Below are 20,242 nucleotides of genomic sequence, written 5' to 3' on the forward strand. Positions count from 1 at the left end.
CAGGCTCATGGTAGTTCCATCACTTTATTCATGAAAACATTAAACTGAAGTACTGTTGAATTTAATTTATTCTGATGCAGGAATGCTCCGTCTCAGCAGTACCAATATGGCAGATGGTGGCATCAGAGCCTCTCATTGGCCAACACATAACATCAGCAATCTAGTGTCAGTATACTGTACATCATTGCTCCCCCTCTTCCTCAGCCCGATGGTGAGACTATGGGTACATCTCAATTGGAAGACCTTGTGTCCTCTCTCCTCGCCTCCTTCTCAAAACACATTGGAGGAAAAAGCCAGCGGTCCCGCCCCTCTGACCTTCTTCTCCAATGGGTTTTGATAAGGAGGTGAGGTGAGCGGCTGCGAGGAGATGGCAATTGAGATTCTCCCATGTTATCCACATGTTGGGGGCATTATTTAATGGTAAAAGCATAATTTATTTTATTTAGCTTATTTAGTGTTCAACAGATCATTGTAAAAATCAGACGAATCAAATCAAATTCTATTTGTCACATGCGCCAGGTGAAATGCTTACTTTACAAGCCCTTAAGGTGAAATGCTTACAAACCCTTATTAACCAACAATGCAGTTTAAGAAAATATAGTTCAGAAAATATTTACAAAAAAATTAATAATAATAATGAGGCTATATACAGGGTGTACCGGTACCGAGTCAATGTGCGGTGGTATAGGTTAGTCGAGGTAATTTGTACATGTAGGTAGGGGTAAAGTGACTATACATAGATACTAAACAGCGAGAAGCAGGAGTGTAGAGAGCAAAGCAGCAATGACTCATCATAATTGTACAACGTTGAATAGTTCATTTTGACATTGTGCATTATTAGACCATCCACACCACAGATAATTAGTAGTGGATGTGTGCAGTTTGTTATGCCCTCAAGCATTTGAGTGGGTTAATTACACAGTTTTGTGAGGTCTACAGCGTCCATGGTAGAACAATTAAGACAACATTGTATTTTTAGTCTGATTAGGCTACAGTGTGGAAATTCTTACTATATATTTTTTCAATCATAATTTATCCATTTGATTTAGCTATATGTTGACAAATTAGAGAACATTACTATTGACGTGACTGAGATACCGTGTAGGAACTTGAAGCACCATAGACAGTTTTGTCAGTGCTGATTTGGAGGTTGGACTCGTTTCCAGCAAGCAGACATGTCATTCCGATTTCATGCTGTGTCCTTTTTAGTTAGCAAGTTATTAACCAATGTGTACCCTCTGTAAAAATGATTTGAATTGTACGTGAGCGCGAATTTATAACACATTTTCATTTACCCGTTGTTGGTAATAGCATTATGTTACGAGTTGGAAGCGCAGTGGCCTGGTAAGTAGGGTAACAATATTTTCGGCTAACTAGATAAATAGATAGCCAGTCGCTATCTAACAGTAGCTATCTGGGCATGAGGACGGTGTTTCTCGCTGTGCTATATAGAGATAACTAGCTAGAAATGTTGACCACAATGCCAGCTAGATAATTTATGCATCATTCATTGATTGACTTAACAGCAATAGCTAGTTGATGACAATTTTGTAATTCTCCTAATTACATGACCGTCTTGCTAACGTTAGCTTAGTTAAGTTGCTTGTTGCCTAGAGGCTGGCTACGAAAAGGTTGTTATTACGCTTGATGATGTTCAAGAAGGTAACGATAACAGTTAGTTAGCTAGACATTAGCTTGGTGTTAAACAAATTGGAATCACTGATATCAAGTGGTCAGCTCGATTGTGTGTGTGTTAGGTAATTATCTGCGAAACAAAAGGTTGACATTGTACGTTAACGATGCATTTTAGCTATAAAAAAAAGCAACGTTACTGTATTTAGCCAGGCAGATGTGCAGCTACTGTAGCTAACTAACGTTATTTGTACACCATTCAATCAACACTATCATGCCGTTGTTGTTCATCATGTTGTACTGTACAGTATACGATCAATCGTTCTACTCATCACACCTGATGTCTACAGAAGGTACAGTGTTAATGTTGCTTGTGGGTCTAAATCCCTGACACGTTTTCTCCATGTCTCTGTCCTCTCAGCATGGCCTGCAGAAACCTGGTCTCCCCCAACATGGGGGTGAGGTTCAGGATGCCCTTACAGAAGCTGCACCCTCTGTCTCGTGCCATCCACCACCGGTACAACGCCAGTGTCACCCCCCCGCACCGCTCGGCAGCCCGCCACTTCACCTCCATGTCCCGGCTGCCCATGCAGCCCCCCAAGCCTCCCCCGGGCGGTCACGGCGGCTGGCGCTACCAGCAGCACCGCAACTTTTGGATGCTCCGCCTGGCCTCCAGGCTGCTGAAGCTCCGGTACATTCTGCTGGGCTCAGCAGTGGGAGGCGGTTATACCGCTAAGAAGGTACAGTACATTTGAGGTAGAGGAGAGAGAGTTGAATGGTAATGGCCAGTTTCCCAGACACGTATAGCCGGAGCCAGGTTACTGCCCCATAATGTTGTTCGAAAGAAGCTGTTTTACTTGTCTGTTAGACTTAAGACACATGATACAAGTGCATCTCTCTTCTAAATACCAGTTGGCGCTCTGATCTCTAATTGGCTGGACCTGCTTGGTAAGCGCAGTGAGAGTAACAAACACATGGGTGGTTTACTGCCGTTCACACTGTGCTTAAGTGATATTGGCTTTGAGTGCTGCTTTTCTAATCCTAATGTACGAGTCACCCTACTTACCTCCACTCCCAGTGGAACAGAGGTGACTTACTATACATTTGATTGGCGCTCTGCTAGGGTATGTGTTTATGCCAGACTGCCAGCACAGATGAGATTCCCTTACGAGCTCTCAAAACCCTTTCACTATATGGACAATATTTACACATGATTCTGTTGAAGTTGATCTTGTATATAGGCTAGATGTGTCTAGACTAGAGGTCGACCGATTATGATTTTTCAATGCCGATACCGATTATTTGAGGACCAAAAAAGCAGATACCGATTTAACTTATTTAAAAAAAAAAATTGTAATAATGACAATTACAACAATACTGAATGAACACTTATTTTAACTTAATATAATACATCAATAACATCCATTTAGCCTCAAATAAATAATGAAACATGTTCAATTTGGTTTAAATAATGCAAAAACAAAGTGTTGGAGATGAAAGTAAAAGTGCAATATGTGCCATGTAAGAAAGCTAACGTTTAAGCTCCTTGCTCAGAACATGAAAATATATGAAAGTTGGTGGTTCTTTTAACATGAGACTTCAATATTCCCAGGTAAGAAGTTTTAGGTTGTAGTTATTATAGGAATTATAGGACTATTTCCCTCTATACCATTTGTATTTCATATACCTTTGATTATTGGATGTTCTTATGGGCACTATAGTATTGCCAGTGTAACAGTATAGCTTCCGACCCTCTCCTCGCCCCTACCTGGGCTCGAACCAGGAACACATCGACAACAGCCACCCTCGAAGAATCGTTACTCCAAGTCTCAGAGCGAATTACGTTTGAAACGCTATTAGCGCACACCCAGCTAACTAGCTAGCCATTTCACATCGGTTACACCAGCCATTAGGCTGATAAGCTTGAAGTCATAAACAGCACTGTGCTTGCGAAGAGCTGCTGGCAAAATGCACGAAAGTGCTGTTTGAATGAATGATTACGAGCCTGCTGCTGCTCAGTCAGACTGCTTTATCAAATCGGATTTAATTATAACATAATAACACACAGAAATACGAGCCTTTGGTCATTAATATGGTCGAATCCGGAAACTATCATTTCGAAAACAAAACGTTTATTATTTCAGTGAAAAACGGAACCATTCGGTATTTTATCTAACGGGTGGCATCCCTAAGTCTAAATATTCTTGTTACATTGCACAACCTTCAATGTTATATCATAATTACGTAAAATTCTGGCAAATAAGTTCGCAATGAGCCAGGCTGCCCAGACTGTTGCATATACCCTGATTCTGCGTGCGAAGAACGCAAGAGAAATGACACAATTTCACCTGGTTAATATTGCCTGCTAACCTGGATTAGTAGTTATAACTAGTGATTATGATTGATTGATTGTTTTTTATAAGATAAGTTTAATGCTAGCTAGCAACTTACCTTGGCTTCTACTGCATTCACGTAACAGGCAGGCTCCTCGTGGAGTGCAATGGTTAGAGCGTTGGACTAGTTTTTTATTTATTTTTTATTTTACCTTTATTTAACTAGGCAAGTCGGTTAAGAACAAATTCTTATTTTCAATGACGGCCTAGGAACAGTGGGTTAACTGCCTGTTCAGGGGCAGAACGACAGATTTGTACTTTGTCAGCTCGGGGATTTGAACTTGCAACCTTCCGGTTACTAGTCCAACGCTCTAACCACTAGGCTACCCTGCCGCCCTTAACTGTGAGTTTGCAAGATTGGATCCCCCGAGCTGACAAGGTGAAAATCTGTCGTTCTGCCCCTGACCAAGGCAGTTAACCCACCGTTCCTAGGCTGCCATTGAAAATAAGAATGTGTTCTTAACTGACTTGCCTGGTTAAATAAAGGTATAAAATACAAAACATGGAAATCGGCGCCCAAAAATACAGATTTCCGATTGTTATGAAAACTTGAAATCGGCCCTAATTAAATCTGCCATTCCGATTAATCGGTCGACCTCTAGTCTAGACCCCTCACACCTCTGTTTTTTAGCCCAGACTCATACATCATAGAGGAAAACACAAGGGTTGTTTTACCGAAGAGTTAAGCCTTTCATGTCACTTAGAATGGGAAATACAGTGCATTCGAAAAGTATTCAGACCTCTTGACTTTTTCCACTTTTTGTTCCAGCTTTATTCTAAAATGGATTTTAAAAATGTTTTCCCTCAAACTACACACTATACCCCATAGTGATAAAGTAAAAACAGGTTTTTATACACATTTATAAAATAAAACAGAAATACCTTATTTACATAAGTATTCAGACCCTTTTCTATTAGACTCGAAATTGAACTTGAGCTCAGGTGCTTCCTGTTTCCATTGATAATCCTTGAAGTTTCTACAACTTGATTGTATTCAGTATTCAGACCCTTTACTCTGTACTTTGTTGAAGCACCTTTGGCAGCGATTACAGCATCAAGTCTTCTTGGGCATGACATTACAAGTTTGGCACACCTGTATTTGGGGAGTTTCTCTCATTCTCTGTAGAGCCTTTAAATTTATGTCAGGTTAGATGGGGAGCATTGCTGCACAGCTTTTGTCAGGTCTCTAGAGATGTTCCATCAGGTTCAAGACTGGCCTCTGGGGACATTCAGAGACTTGTCCCGAGGCCACTCCTGCGTTGTCTTGGCTGTGTGCTTCGGGGGGTGTTCTGTTGGAAGGTGAACTTGAGCCCCAGTTTGAGGTCCTGAGTTCTCTGGAGTAGGCTTTCATCAAGGATCTCTCCGTTCGTCTTTCCCTCTATCCTGACTAGTCTCCCATTTCTTGCCGCTGAAAAACATCCCCACAGCATGATGCTGCCACCAACATGCTTCACCGTAGGGATGGTGCCGGTTTCCTCCAAATGTGACGCTTGGCATTCAGGCAATAGAGTTCAATCTTGGTGTCATCAGACCAGAGAATCTTGTTTCTCATGGTCTGAGAGTCCTTTAGGTGCCTTTTGGCAAACTCCAAGAGAGCTGTCATGTGCCCTTTACTGAGGAGTGACTTCCGCCTGGCCACTATAATGAGGGCCTGATTGGTTGAGTGCTGCAATCAGGCCCGTCACATTTGGAGGAAACCTGGAAGGTTCTCTGATCTCCACAGAGGAACTCTGGAGCTTTGTCAGAGTGACCAATGGGTTCTTGGTCACCTCCCTGATCAAGGTCCTTCTCCCCCGATTGCTCAATTTGGTCGGGCGGCCAAGTCTAGAAAGAGTCTTGGTGGTTCCAAACTTCTTCCATTTAAGATTCATGGAGGCCACTGTTCTTTGGAACATTCAATGCTGCAGACATTTTTTGGTACCCTTCCCTAGATCTTTGCCTTGACACAATCCTGCCTCAGAGCTCTATGGACAATTCCTTCGACCTCATGGCTTGGTTTTTGCACAGAAATGCACTGTGAACTGTGGGACCTTATACAGACAGGTGTGTGCCTTTCCAAATCATGTCCAGTCACTTGAATTTAGGCACAGGTGGACTCAAATCAAGTTGTAGAAACATCTCAAGGATGATCAATGGAAACAGGATGCACCTGAGCTCAATTTAAAGTCTCATAGAAAAGGGTCTGAATACTTGTGTAAATAAGGTATTTCTGTTTTATTTCATAAAAATGTTTAAAAACATGTTTTTACTTTGTCATTATGGGGTATTGTGTGTAGGTTGATGATGGAAAACATGTATTTAATCAATTTTAGAATAAAACGTAACAAAATGTGGAAAAAAGGATGGGGTCTGAATTAGAGGTCGACCGATTAATCGGAATGGCCGATTAATCAGGGCCGATTTCAAGTTTTCATAACAATCGGAAATCGGTATTTTTGGGTGCTGATTTTGCGGATTTAAAAAAAATATATATATATATATATTTTATACTTTCTTTAACTAGGCAAGTCAGTTAAGAACACATTCTTATTTTCAATGACAGCCTAGGAACGGTGGGTTAACTGCCTTGTTCAGGGACAGAAGGACAGATTTGTACCTTGTCAGCTCGGGGGATATAATCTTTCAACCTGACAGTTAACTAGTCCAACGCTCTAACCACCTGATTACATTGCACTCCACGAGGAGCCTGCCTGTTACGTGAATGCAGTAGAAGCCAAGGTAAGTTGCTAGCTAGCATTAAACTTCACTTATAAAAAACAATCAATCAATCATAAGCACTAGTTATAACTACACAGGGTTGATGATATTACTAGTTTATCTAGCGTGTCCTGCGTTGCATATAATCAATGCAACGCTGGGGGATGATTTAACAAAAGCGCATTTGCGAAAAATGCACAATCATTGGACTACTGTACCTAACCATAAACATCAATGACTTTCTTAAAATCAATACACAGAAGTATATATTTTTAAACCTGCATATTTAGCTAAAATAAATCCAGGTTAGCAGGCAATATTAACCAGGTGATATTGTGTCACTTCTCTTGCGTTCTTTGCACGCAGAATCAGGGTATATGCAACAGTCTGGGCAGCCTGGCTTGTTGCAAACTTATTTGCCAGAATTTTACGTAATTATGACATAACATTGAAGGTTGTGCAATGTAACAACAATTTTTAGATTTAGGGATGCCACCCGTGAGATTAAATACCGAACGATTCCATATTTCACTGAAATAATACACTTTTTGCTTTCGAAATGATAGTTTCCGGATACGACCATATTAATGACCAAAGGCTCGTATTTCTGTGTGTTATGTTATAATTAAGTCTATGATTTGATAGAGCAGTCTGACTTGAGCGATAGTAGGCAGCAGTAGGCTCGTAAGCATTCTTTCAAACAGCACTTTTGTGCATTTTGCCAGCAGCTCTTCGCAAGCAGAGCGCTGTTTATGACTTCAAGCCTATCAGCCTAATGGCTGGTGTAACCGATGTGAAATGGCTAGCTAGTTAGCGGGGTGCGCGCTTATAGCGTTTCAAACGTCACTCGCTCTGAGACTTGGAGTAGTTGTTCCCTTTGCTCTGCAAGGGCCGCAACTTTTGTGGAGCGATGGGTAACGATGCTTCGAGGGTGGCTGTTGTCGATGTGTTCCTGGTTTGAGCCCAGGTAGGGGCGTGGAGAGGGACGGAAGCTATACTGTTACACTGGCAATACTATAGTGCCTATAAGAACATCCAATAGTCAAAGGTATATGAAATACAAATGGTATAGAGAGAAATAGTCCTATAAATACTATATTAACTACAACCTAAAATCTCTTACCTTGGAATATTTTTTTATTTATTTTTTTATTTCACCTTTATTTAACCAGGTAGGCTAGTTGAGAACAGGTTCTCATTTGCAACTGCGACCTGGCCAAGATAAAGCATAGCAGTGTGAACAGACAACACAGAGTTACACATGGAGTAAACAATTAACAAGTCAATAACACAGTAGAGAAAAAAGGGGAGTCTATATACAATGTGTGCAAAAGGCATGAGGAGGTAGGCGAATAATTACAATATTGCAGATTAACACTGGATTGTGAAGTCTCATGTTAAAAGGAACCACCAACTTTCATATGTTCTCATGTTCTGAGCAAGGAACTTAAACGTTAGCTTTTTTACATGGCACATATTGCACTTTTACTTCTCCAACACTTTGTTTTTGCATTATTTAAACCAAATTGAACATGCTTCATTATTTATTTGAGGCTAAATAGATTTTTATTGATGTATTAAGTAAAAAATAAGTGTTCATTCAGTATTGTTGTAATTGTCATTATTACAAATAAATAAATAAAAATCGGTTGATTAATTGGTATCGGCCCTTTTGGCCCTCCAATAATCGGTATCGGCGTTGAAAAATCATAATCGGTCGACCTCTAGTCTGAATACTTAACAAATGTACTCTATGTCCAATTATTGTACCCTAACCCATCCCTTGAAATATTGTTGTTGTTAATCTTTAACTGAGGTCATTTGTTTTCCCATTATCACAACAAAAATTGTAAGTTGACCATGTATGTGATTGAAATGCCACGTCTCTTCTGTTCTTCCAGACCTATGAGGAGTGGAAGGATATGCTGCCTGATATGGATGAATACAATTGGGTAATACCCGATTTCTTCTGGGAGATGAGTAAACAAATTGACCTAGGTGAGATTTGTTTCTGGATCAAATGGGTCTTAGGTGGCAGTAGGTGTGTCGTTCGACTGGAACATTTAGTGGCCCTCCTTTCTACTCATTTGTCCATGGCTTAATGCCATGTTCTTATGCTGAGTGACTAAAACATAACTAAATCAGTGGGGGCCTCATGCTATCACAAAAAAAACTCCTGAATGCATCATTTCTGGAGTTTTAGATTCTCCTTGACTGTCTAGCTTTATTTTGGTGATTGTTAGGTCTCAAATATGTTATTAAAAAAATATATAGATCCATTGTCTTTTTTGGGGGTACTTTCTGTCTGTTTCACTTTACACTTAAAATGTTTTTCAATGCCCCTGAAATATTTGGATTTGTTTTACTGTTTGGATTTAGGTGGGTCGAAGAAACACATATGCAAAAAAAAAAAAACATGAAATGACTCGTTAGAATAGAAGCCTGTGTACCTAAAATTCGTATATAGATTTACCACTGTTAAATAACTTGTCATGTTGGTTTAATTCCTGTTAATCAGTGTAGTGTGTGTGTGGTTAATCTGACGTGAATTGTATGTAGTATTTGGGCTGAGCCAGTGCTGTCTTTCTGTTAAGGCTGCTCAGTTTGTTTCATTTGATTCTCATGTTCAAAGGATAAACTCCACCTACCCTATCGCATTTGTCTTCTGCACACAGATAAACTAACCAAAATGCTGCCTGAGTTAGTGGAGATTGCCAAGTTTCTACCAGAGTTACCCGATTTAGATAAGATAGGAGAGAACTTCACCTTTCTCAAGAGCATCCTCTTCACCGGTGAGTACAGTCTTGTCAGATTAAGAAATAGATAGCCGTTATGGAGGCTGTGTCAGACAAAGCAGTTACTAAACTCTTTTTGGCCAGGATTGTATATATTTTTTTGAACAAGTGGCAAAAGTGATGAATAAACATCTTGAGCTTTGTGAACCTAGAATAGCAATTTGCAGCTGCTTCAAGTGGTAGAAACATTTCTGTCATTGGTAATCTAAATTTGAAGTGAGCTTCTTTTGTCGATTCATACCTGCATTACCTAGCAATCTACCTTCATACTTTTCAGCAAAAAAATACATTTCGATTTTCGCTAACGTACTGTCAGTTGCAATCACTTTTAACTTTCCCAATGAGCTATTCTGCATTATTAGTAGTATCACAATAACATGCCCAGATTGCACACGTAGCCAATGGTATCTGACTCTGGACTTGCAGGATGCAGCCATGACATCAAGCTCACAGCAGGGCCTTGAAACATGTACCCTGCAGTGACCCTTGACCCTGCTCCAACCCCTTTGCTTCAGTCTTTTGATTTGTTTTGTGTTCTTTCCTTCTCCCCCTCTGCGTTCTTCACAGGTGTTGGTATTAAAGGAGCTTCTGGTCAGCGTTTGTTGTTAGGTGTGTATCCCCTACACTCCGTCCTGGTGCTGTTTGAATACCCAACATTGGCGTGTGTGCGGCAGCACCCTGTTTAGTAGTGCTTTGGAGCCACAGACGTTGTCCAGTGCTCTTAGATGGGGACCTCCAAACCCAACACGATTGGCTTCTAGACTACCAACTCGTTGTCTTTATCCGATGATGCTGCTGTTTCAGACACCCATGACAAATTATTGATGGGAGGATTTGTTTTTTTGGGTGGAGAGAATGCTTAGATTGACATAGTCTTTAATTGATGTACAGGATATATTCTTACATCATATTGTTGATATCAGATTGACATTTTTTCACTGTCTTATATAATCAAATTCCTCAACACTTTCTCTGAACCAAAGTTGACCACTGAATAGGATGTATTTGGAATGAATTGGATGTGATGCTGTCGATCTTGTGGTCCACAGTGGTTTCAACAACAGATCCACTGCATCCTCTCCTTTGGGTTTGGTTTCATCTGACTGTGGCATTTGTCTGTTCTACTTGTGTGTTATTTCCTCCTTTTGATTTCCAAGTTCCTCCTACTTTCTCCCTGGCTTGCCTGGCCTCTTTGGTCTCTCTCCCCTTCTACTTACATGATGGGAGGATAGTCCTCGTCTCGGAGGGCTCTCCTTGTCTGCTGGTAGCTGATGCTTCTCAAATGTTTGGAAAATACATCTGTCTATGATAGATGGAAACATCTTGAAGTCCATCCATACCTCTTCTTTGACTTGCTAAAATAATAGGTGTATTCCTGGGTTGTGTCTTAAGTGGCGCCCTATTCCCTATGTAGTGCACTACTTTTGACCAAGGCCCCATATGTATCTGGCCAAATTTAGGGCACTATATAGGAAATGTAGGGAATAGGGTGCCATTTGGGACATAGTACTGTAGTTGTGAGGCTTGTTATTGACAGGTCTTTCATTGGCTGGATGAAGGATTGTTCCATGATGTTCTGAAGGGAAGTATATAAATATGTACCAAGTGAATGTTTGCTGCTGGTCCAGCTGGCTCTGTAGCACCTCGCAACTCCAAGCTGCGTTGTACAGGAGAGAAACGTCTTTCATAACAGCACTGTGTAAGGGTTTGCCAATTAATGAATGATTTCATTGTCATTATTTTATAGTACCATATCAGACATAACTGGTCAGAGAGCCAATGAAAAGCACAAGCTCCCAAATGTTATTGTCAGCAATATTTTCCAAACCTTTGAGATTCCATCATGCGGGTTCTGACCTGGGGCATAGATGGTAGATAGAGTCCTCTCTAATGTTGGGCATGCCAATACTTTTCACTCATTACTGCTTTTTGCTAATAAACTGTTATCGATGATGCGTGGTGTAACCTCGTGGTTTTTCTCATGCTTTGTGCTGTTTATGTCTCCTAGCCGAAGCCCCTGGGGACACTCCAGTGAAATCTGCCACAGATGCCCCAGTTACGGCCACAACAGAGGCCAGTGGCAAGCAGTTTAGGAAGGCAAGTATGCTCTGACTAGCTCACCCTCACTCCCTGTGGCATATACAGTGGGGCAAAAAAGTATTTAGTCAGCCACCAATTGTGCAAGTTCTCCCACTTAAAAAGATGAGAGAGGCCTGTAATTTTCATCATAGGTACACTTCAGCTATGACAGACAAAATGAGGGAAAAAAATCCAGAAAATCACATTGTAGGATTTTTAATGAATTTATTTGGAAATTATGGTGGAAAATAAGTATTTGGTCACCTACAAACAAGCAAGATTTCTGGCTCTCACAGACCTGTAACTTCTTCTTTAAGAGGCTCCCCTGTCCTCCACTCATTACATGTATTAATGGCACCTGTTTGAACTTGTTATCAGTATAAAAGACACCTGTCCACAACCTCAAACAGTCACACTCCAAATTCCACTATGGCCAAGACCAAAGAGCTGTCAAAGGACACCAGAAACAAAATTGTAGACCTGCACCAGGCTGGGAAGACTGAATCTGCAATAGGTAAGCAGTTTGGTTTGAAGAAATCAACTGTGGGAGCAATTATTAGGAAATGGAAGACATACAAGACCACTGATAATCTCCCCCATACAAGATCTCACCCCGTGGTGTCAAAATTATCACAAGAATGGTGAGCAAAAATCCCAGAACCACACGGGGGGACCTAGTGAATGACCTGCAGAGAGCTGGGACCAAAGTAACAGCCTACCATCAGTAACACACTACGCCGCCAGGGACTCAAATCCTGCAGTGCCAGACGTGTCCCCCTGCTTAAGCCAGTACATGTCCAGGCCCGTCTGAAGTTTGCTAGAGAGCATTTGGATGATCCAGAAGAAGATTGGGAGAATGTCATATGGTCAGATGAAACCAAAATATAACTTTTTGGTAAAAACTCAACTCGTCGTGTTTGGAGGACAAAAAATGCTGAGTTGCATCCAAAGAACACCATACCTACTGTGAAGCATGGGGGTGGAAACATCATGCTTTGGGGCTGTTTTTCTGCAAAGGGACCAGGACGACTGATCCGTGTAAAGGAAAGAATGAATGGGGCCATGTATCGTGAGATTTTGAGTGAAAACCTCCTTCCATCGGCAAGGGCATTGAAGATGAAACGTGGCTGGGTCTTTCAGCATGACAATGATCCCAAACACACCGCCCATTTCAAGGTCCTGGAGTGGCCTAGCCAGTCTCCAGATCTCAACCCCATAGAAAATCTTTGGAGGGAGTTTAAAGTCCTTGTTGCCCAGCAACAGCCCCAAAACATCACTGCTCTAGAGGAGATCTGCATGGAGGAATGGGACAAAATACCAGCAAACAGTGTGTGAAAACCTTGTGAAGACTTACAGAAAACGTTTGACCTCTGTCATTGCCAACAAAGGGTATATAACAAAGTATTGAGAAACTTTTGTAATTGACCAAATACTTATTTTCCACCATAATTTGCAAATAAATTCATTAAAAATCCTACAATGTGATTTTCTGGATTTTCTTTTCTCATTTTGTCTGTCATAGGTACACTTCAACTATGAGGAAAATCACAGGCTTATCTCATCTTTTTAAGTGGGAGAACTTGCATAATTGGTGGCTGACTAAATACTTTTTTGCCCCACTGTAGCTCACCCTCATCAGCAGACTACTGCTTTTTGAAGTTGGCAGTTTGGCTCAATGGAAATGCCATTTCAGTTCCAGTCAATTTGGAAAATTAAGTGAAATTCAGGTCTTGGATTCAAACTCCTTGAGGTAAAGGGTTATTTTTTAAATCATTAACTGAATTTCACATCATTTTGGGATTGACCACAGTCCTGACTGATTGCCTATACAGTGCATTCGGAAAGTATTCAGACCCCTTGACTTTTTGTTATGTTACAGCCTTATTCTAAAATTGATTTTTTAAAAATGTTTCCCTACACACTACCCCATAATGACAAAGCAAAAAACAGGTTTTTAGGCATTTTTGCCAATGTATTACATTTTTTAAAAACACTCCTTATTTACTTAAGTATTCAGACCCTTTGCTATGAGACTTGAAATTGAATTCAGGTGAGTCTTGTTTTCATTGAGCAATCTTGATGTTTCTACAACTTGATTGGAGTTCACCTGTGCTAAATTCAATTGGTTGGATATGATTTGGCAAACCTGTCTATATAAGGTGTCACAGTTGACATTGCATGTCAGAGCAAAAACCAATTGAATTGTCCCTAGAGATAGGACAGGATTGTGTCGAGGCACAGATCTGGGGAAGGGCACCAAAACATTTCTGCAGCATTGAAGGTTCCAAAGAACACAGTGGCCTCCATCATTCTTAAATAGAAGACACTTCCTAGAGCTGGCCGCCCAGCCAAACAGCAATCGGGGGAGAAGAGCCTTGGTCAGGGAGGTGACAGAGCTCCAGAGTTCCTCTGGAGATGGGAGAACCTTCCAGAAGGACAGCCATCTCTGCAGCATTCCACCAATCAGGCCTTTATGGTAGAGTGGCCAGACGGAAGCCACTCCTCAGTAAAGGGCACATGATAGCCCGCTTGGGGTTTGCCAAAAGGAACCTAAAGGACTCTCAGACCATGAGAAACAAGGTTCTCTGGTCTGATGAAACCAAGATTGATCTCTTTGGCCTCAATACCAAGTGTCACATCTGGAGGAAACCTGGCACCATCCTTACGGTGAAGCATGGTGGTGGCAGCATCATGCTGAGGGAAAGTTTTTTTTATCTGCAGGGACCGGAAGAATAGTCAGGATCGAGGGAAAGGTGAACGGAGCAAAGTACAGAGAGATCCTTGATGAAAACCTGCTCCAGAGTGCTCAGGACCTCAGACTGGGGCTCAAGTTCACCTTCCAACAGGACAATGACCCGAAGCACACAGCCAAGACAGCGCAAGAGTAGCTTCGGGACCAGTCTCCGAATGTCCTTGAGTGGCCCAGCCAGAGCCCGGACTTGAACATTTTAATTAACAGTAGATCCAAAAAGTCGGATTTCGTAACTTAATACATCCGATAATAAATACCGAGCTCTGTTGAGTGGTTCAGCTTTCTTGCAGCTACTTTTGAGGATTTTACCTGTTAGTGGTGGTCGTCTTTAAAGCTGTTTCTGCAGTTTGCAAAAAGCTAATTTGGCGTTTTTGTTTTAACTAGGCAAATCTGTTAAGAACAAATTCTTATTTACAATGGCGGCTTACAACGGCCAAACCCGGATGACGCCGGGCCAATTGTGCGCCGCCCTACGGCGCTCCCAATCACGGCCAGTTGTGATACAGCTTGGATTCGAACCAGGGCGTCTGTAGTGACGCCTCTAGCACTGAGATGTCGTGCCTTAGACCGCTGTGCCACTCGGGTTCGTGCAACACGAGTTGAATTAAATGTAAAGGAAAATGAAAAGCTTGTACATTCGATGCTCTGTTGACATTTCAGAGATACGCATGTTTTTGTGAGAAATCTTTGAAAAATAACAGGAATTTCTCATTTTAATATGAAAAGCGTTTACTAAAATATGAAAATACTACATTTCTCAAAATCCATATCTATATTGTTTTATGACCTACGGATTCGAGAATAAAGAATAAAGATGACGAGTTCTGGCCATCCTACAGGGGTAAAAACTCCAATAACTTAACAGATTATAATAGAGACATGAGGTTTGGACCAATGGTTTTCTTCGACATTTGTACTCTGTAGGACCGAGTTTCATTCTACTGTGCCAGTCTTTCTCTTGTGCATTTGTATGCTGTCGGTAATATTCTTCTTTCTTGTGTTAGAACGATCCATGTATAATTTTTTGAAAGTTCAGTGCTTGACCTTACATTCTGTAACTTCATCGGTAGAATATGAATACAGGCTACTGCTATACGTACATATGAGGATATTTGCCATTGCTTTTTCATCTCATGCTTCTCCATGTGTTTGTTTTTTCCAGAAGCCTTATGCTGCATTCAAGACATAATGCTCTTTAGCTTCTGAACCATGACACTGTTTTGCATCCATTTCTGTTCTGTTCTGTTCTCTTCTCAGTTCATCCATTTTGTCTTGTTCCTCTCCTCTCAAGGGCTCTTACACGGTTGTCTCCATGTTCAGTGGAGTAGTCCTGCTTTTAATGTTGTTTTACACTTTTCAACCTTTCACACTGTTGAACTCCGGTGACTTTAAGAGGAACATGTTTCAGACTTAAGCAGTGGTCCCAAACATGGAAAAACATTATCATAGATCAACTTGATTCCTGAGTTGGGGTCAATTTTGTCTCAACTCAGCCAATGTTTATTTGTATTTTAAATGAATGAGTTTGATATAGAATTTCTATTAATTACCTGAATGGACTGAGATAAAACACATGGACCCCAACCCTGCTTCAGACATGTTTGGAAAGTCTCTCAATATAAACAGTTGCCTCAGTTTTTGGATGTACTGTTCATTGGGCAGCTAAAACCAAGGGAGAGGGATGAGTTGAGGATCATTGGACTGTGGCTTTGCTCATCTTCCCCTGGGCTTCAGCAAGCTTCCTGCTCCATCCCGACAGATCACTCATTCCCTGCTAGGGGTTGCAACATTCTGCGACTGTAACTTTTCCAGTTTTCCCAGAAATGGTGGTTTGAAGATTCACAGATTTCCTGCTTATTCCCTTCTGATTCCGTCAAATCTTCCAACTGGGATTTCTGAAAAACCCAGGGATGTTAATAATGTTACTGGAATTTTAAAACCCTCTTCCCTGTGTAGCTAGCTTCGTTTATCATCAGGCTGATTTTAGCACATCATTTAATTGTATGATTACTGACCATCATCCCACAATTTTTACGGTGATTATATTACTTTTTTTTAAATCAGCAATTATTTTAGTAGTTTATCTGAAATTCAATAATGTCTCCACATCTACATTATCCTAAAACCTGTTGAATATTAAGACCGTTTTCCAGTGTTCATGTGTCATATTTTCATTGCGTCGAATAGCATGATCATTGTGTAAGTTGGTAGGCATCAGTTGTTTTAGTATTACTATAAAAGCCATAGCAGTGGACACTATGGAGGACTGCTAAGAAACTGTACAGAATCTTACCCACTTGTGCCACTGGCTGCGAGACACTGGTTGTGGTATCTGTTGCCTCTTCCGCTTTCAGTCTCCTGACTGTTCTGGAGTCTGTGACAGAGAAAGCCTGACTGTTGGGTACCGCTGATGGTGGCAAGATATAGTCCTAGACATGGATTCAGTGACAGAATTTTGACCATAGAGGTCCTATGATGATGACCCTGTGGGCATAGATTGGGCATAGACAACCCAAAGCCTGGTTGGTTGGGTTAGTGTGTTGCTTGAATGACGGGTACAGTACGTTGTGTTGATGGCTGTGTTGCTCCTGCCTCTCTCTCACTGTGACGTCCCTCAGGGTCTGCTCGACGAGCTCTTTCTCATACAGCAGCAGATCCAGCAGGCTGAGGACGAGGTCAGGCAGGCCTCCACAGCCAATAACGCACAGCCAAGCCTAGAGCCCGCCCACAGCCCACCCCTGCGCCTGTCTCCACCGCCGCCTCCACCTCTGAGCCTGCCGCCGCGCCAGATACCCGAGCCAATCCCAGCCAGCTCCCCGAGCCCCAGCCCCCCACGGCAGAAAGGCAAGGTGAAGGTCCTACTGAACTGGCATGAGCCCCACACCAACACCCAGCACTCACTTGTAGAAGCCCCCGTCTGAACGTAAACGGTAGAACCGCACCCAAAGCCACCCACCCTCCTCAAGAAGGACAAACCCCCAGCCGTTCAAATTCAGACTAATGGAAATTTGCCCGGGTAATCCTATAAGTGTACTGTTTATGAAATTGGTGGATGGAATTGCTATGGTCATATGTCGTTTGGATTGGTAGCATTGAGCAAGCCTAGAACTGTTTTTTTAGCTCACTTATGAAAAGTGGACAAGAAGGCACTGTCGTGTACTGTATTCAACCTCTGGTCATTGTTGATTTCTCCCAGTCTTTTTATAGCCAAGGCTATATGCTACTAACAACAGATCGTATTGTGTAGTGCTAGTTTCCAGTCGCTGAATACAATGCAATGATAAGTAGCAATTATTTAATTAACCACATCTTTTGTTTCACTTTTCCCAAAATGTTCTTGTCAGTTTATTTGATTCTGGGCTAGCTGTTTTTGTATTATTAAGGTAGTCTACATATGCTAGTTAGCCTACATTGTGTTAGTTAGCCTACATAGCACACATTGCCATCTTGCTTCATTCAGCCTACCCAAACATAGTACCCTGCCATCTCCCTCAAACTTCCACTATTTTGTGTTCCACTGGTGGAATGGCATGTCTGATGCCTGGCAATCTCAGAATCCGCTCATGCCAGTTCAGTACCACAGTAACATAGCCCTGGCTCCCTCTCATGTAAACCGCTGGACTGCGACCAAACGCTCCTCCCGTAACACTCCGCTAACCTACACTGCATGGAGTGGAGTGATACACAGCACACCATGCAGCAGGGAACTTATGCAATAACTCTGGATATCAGCTATACAGTGAAATCTAATTGAATTATAGACCTAGATCAGGACTGGATCAGGACTAGATCAGATCAGGGACTGGATCAGGATCGGGACTAGATCAGGGACGGGTCTGGATCAGGATCGAGACTAGATCAGATCAGGGACGGGACTAGATCAGGACTGGATCAGGACTAGATCAGATCATCATTTACATTACATTTAAGTCATTTAGCAGACGCTCTTATCCAGAGCGACTTACAAATTGGTGCTTTCACCTTATGACATCCAGTGGAACAGCCACTTTAAACCTAGGTCTTTTAAGGGGGAGAAGGATTACTTTATCCTATCCTAGGTATTCCTTAAAGAGGTGGGGTTTCAGGTGTCTCCGGAAGGTGGTGATTGACTCCGCTGTCCTGGCGTCGTGAGGGAGTTTGTTCCACCATTGGGGGCCAGAGCAGCGAACAGTTTTGACTGGGCTGAGCGGGAACTGTACTTCCTCAGTGGTGGGAGGCGAGCAGGCCAGAGGTGGATGAACGCACCATTGTTTGGGTGTAGGGCCTGATCAGAGCCTGGAGGTACTGAGGTGCCGTTCCCCTCACAGCTCCGTAAGCACCATGGTCTTGTAGCGGATATGGAGAGAGCGGAGGAGCGGGGTGACGTGAGAGAACTTGGGAAGGTGAACATCTTCTGGATGAGTTGTAGGGGTTAATGGCACAGGCAGGGAGCCCAGCCAACAGCGAGTTGCAGTAATCCAGACGGGAGATGACAAGTGCCTGGATTAGGACCTGCGCCGCTTCCTGTGTGAGGCAGGGTCAGATGTTGTAGAGCATGAACCTACAGGAACGGGCCACCGCCTTGATGTTATTTGAGAACGACAGGGTGTTGTCCAGGATCACGCCAAGGTTCTTAGCGCGGGGACGAGGACACAATGGAGTTGTCAACCGTGATGGCGAGATCATGGAACGGGCAGTCCTTCCCGGGAGGAAGAGCAGCTCCGTCTTGCCGAGGTTCAGCTTGAGGTGATGATCCGTCATCCACACTGATATGTCTGCCAGACATGCAGAGATGCGATTCGCCACCTGGTCGTCAGAAGGGGGAAAGGAGAAGATCAGGGACTGGATCAGGGATGGGACTAGATCAGGACTGGATCAGGACTAGATCAGGTCAGGGACTGGATCAGGATCGGGACTAGATCAGATCAGGGACTTGACTAGATCAGGACTGGATCAGGACTAGATCAGATCAGGGACTGGATCAGGGATGGGACTAGATCAGGTACAGGACTAGATCAGGACAGGACTAGATCATGATATAGGAATCAATACTAGATCTTTCTTCTTAGTTCCGTAATCAGAATGCTGTTATGCAATTTGCAAGTAGTTAGCACAATCACCTTAGCTGCAGTCCCTGTCTTTCGTCTGTGTGTACAGTACCAGACAAAAGTTTGGACACACCTACTCATTCCAGGGTTTTTCTTTATTTGTACTATTTTCTACATTGTAGAATAATAGTGAAGACATCAAAACTTTGAAATAACACATGGAATCATGTAGTAACCAAAAAAGTGTTAAACAAAATATATTTCCCTTTTGAGGTTCTTCAAATAGCCACCCTTTGCCTTGATGACAGCTTTGCACACTTATGGCGTTCTCTCAACCAGCTTCATGAGGTAGTCACCTGGAATGCATTTCAATTAACAGGTGTGCCTTGTGAAAAGTTAATTTGTGGAATTTCTTTCCTTAATGCGTTTGAGCCAATCAGTTGTGTTGTGACAAGGTAGGGGTGGTATACAGAATATAGCCCTATTTGGTAAAAGACCAAGTCCATATTATGGCAAGAACAGCTCAAATAAGCGAAGAGAAACAACGATCATTACTTTAAGACATGAAGCTTAGTCAATCCTGAAAATGTCAAGAACTTTGAAGGTATCTTCAAGTGCAGTTGCAGAAGCCATCAAGCACTGATAAAACTGGCTCTCATGAGGACCGCCACAGGAAAGGAAGACCCAGAGATACCTCTGCTGCAGAGGATAAGTTCAATAACTGCACCTCAGATTGCAGCGCAAATAAATGCTTCACAGAGTTCAAGTAACAGACCCATCTCAACATCAACTGTTCAGAGGAGACTGTGTGAATCAGACCTTCGTGGTCAAATTGCTGCAAAAAAACACTGCTGAAAGACACCAATA

General features: G+C 42.2%; 1 protein-coding gene across 8 annotated transcripts in view; it reads left to right on the forward strand.

Annotated features, from left to right (window-relative positions):
• The first annotated feature begins 1,150 nt into the window (after window positions 1-1,150).
• Window positions 1,151-20,242, forward strand: part of LOC115116419 (dynamin-like 120 kDa protein, mitochondrial) — an 86,868-nt gene continuing 67,776 nt past the window's right edge. For 4 of the 8 annotated variants that reach the window (XR_010461069.1, XM_065009566.1, XM_065009568.1 and 1 more), the window contains exons 1-6: window positions 1,151-1,344; window positions 2,054-2,372; window positions 8,624-8,720; window positions 9,398-9,514; window positions 10,085-10,126; window positions 11,526-11,614. Coding sequence is in view for 7 of the 8 variants with exons in the window: in XM_065009566.1 (XP_064865638.1) it covers window positions 1,316-1,344; window positions 2,054-2,372; window positions 8,624-8,720; window positions 9,398-9,514; window positions 10,085-10,126; window positions 11,526-11,614 (693 nt within the window). In the remaining variant the exon portion in view is untranslated. Of the gene's footprint in view, window positions 1,345-2,053; window positions 2,373-8,623; window positions 8,721-9,397; window positions 9,515-10,084; window positions 10,127-11,525; window positions 11,615-16,801; window positions 17,198-20,242 lie in introns of those variants that run through there. The other 4 variants (XM_065009569.1, XM_065009570.1, XM_065009571.1 and 1 more) reach the window with 3 other exon arrangements.

Source organism: Oncorhynchus nerka, linkage group LG25 (assembly GCF_034236695.1).
Source record: "Oncorhynchus nerka isolate Pitt River linkage group LG25, Oner_Uvic_2.0, whole genome shotgun sequence".
In the NCBI taxonomy this organism is placed as follows: domain Eukaryota; kingdom Metazoa; phylum Chordata; class Actinopteri; order Salmoniformes; family Salmonidae; genus Oncorhynchus; species Oncorhynchus nerka.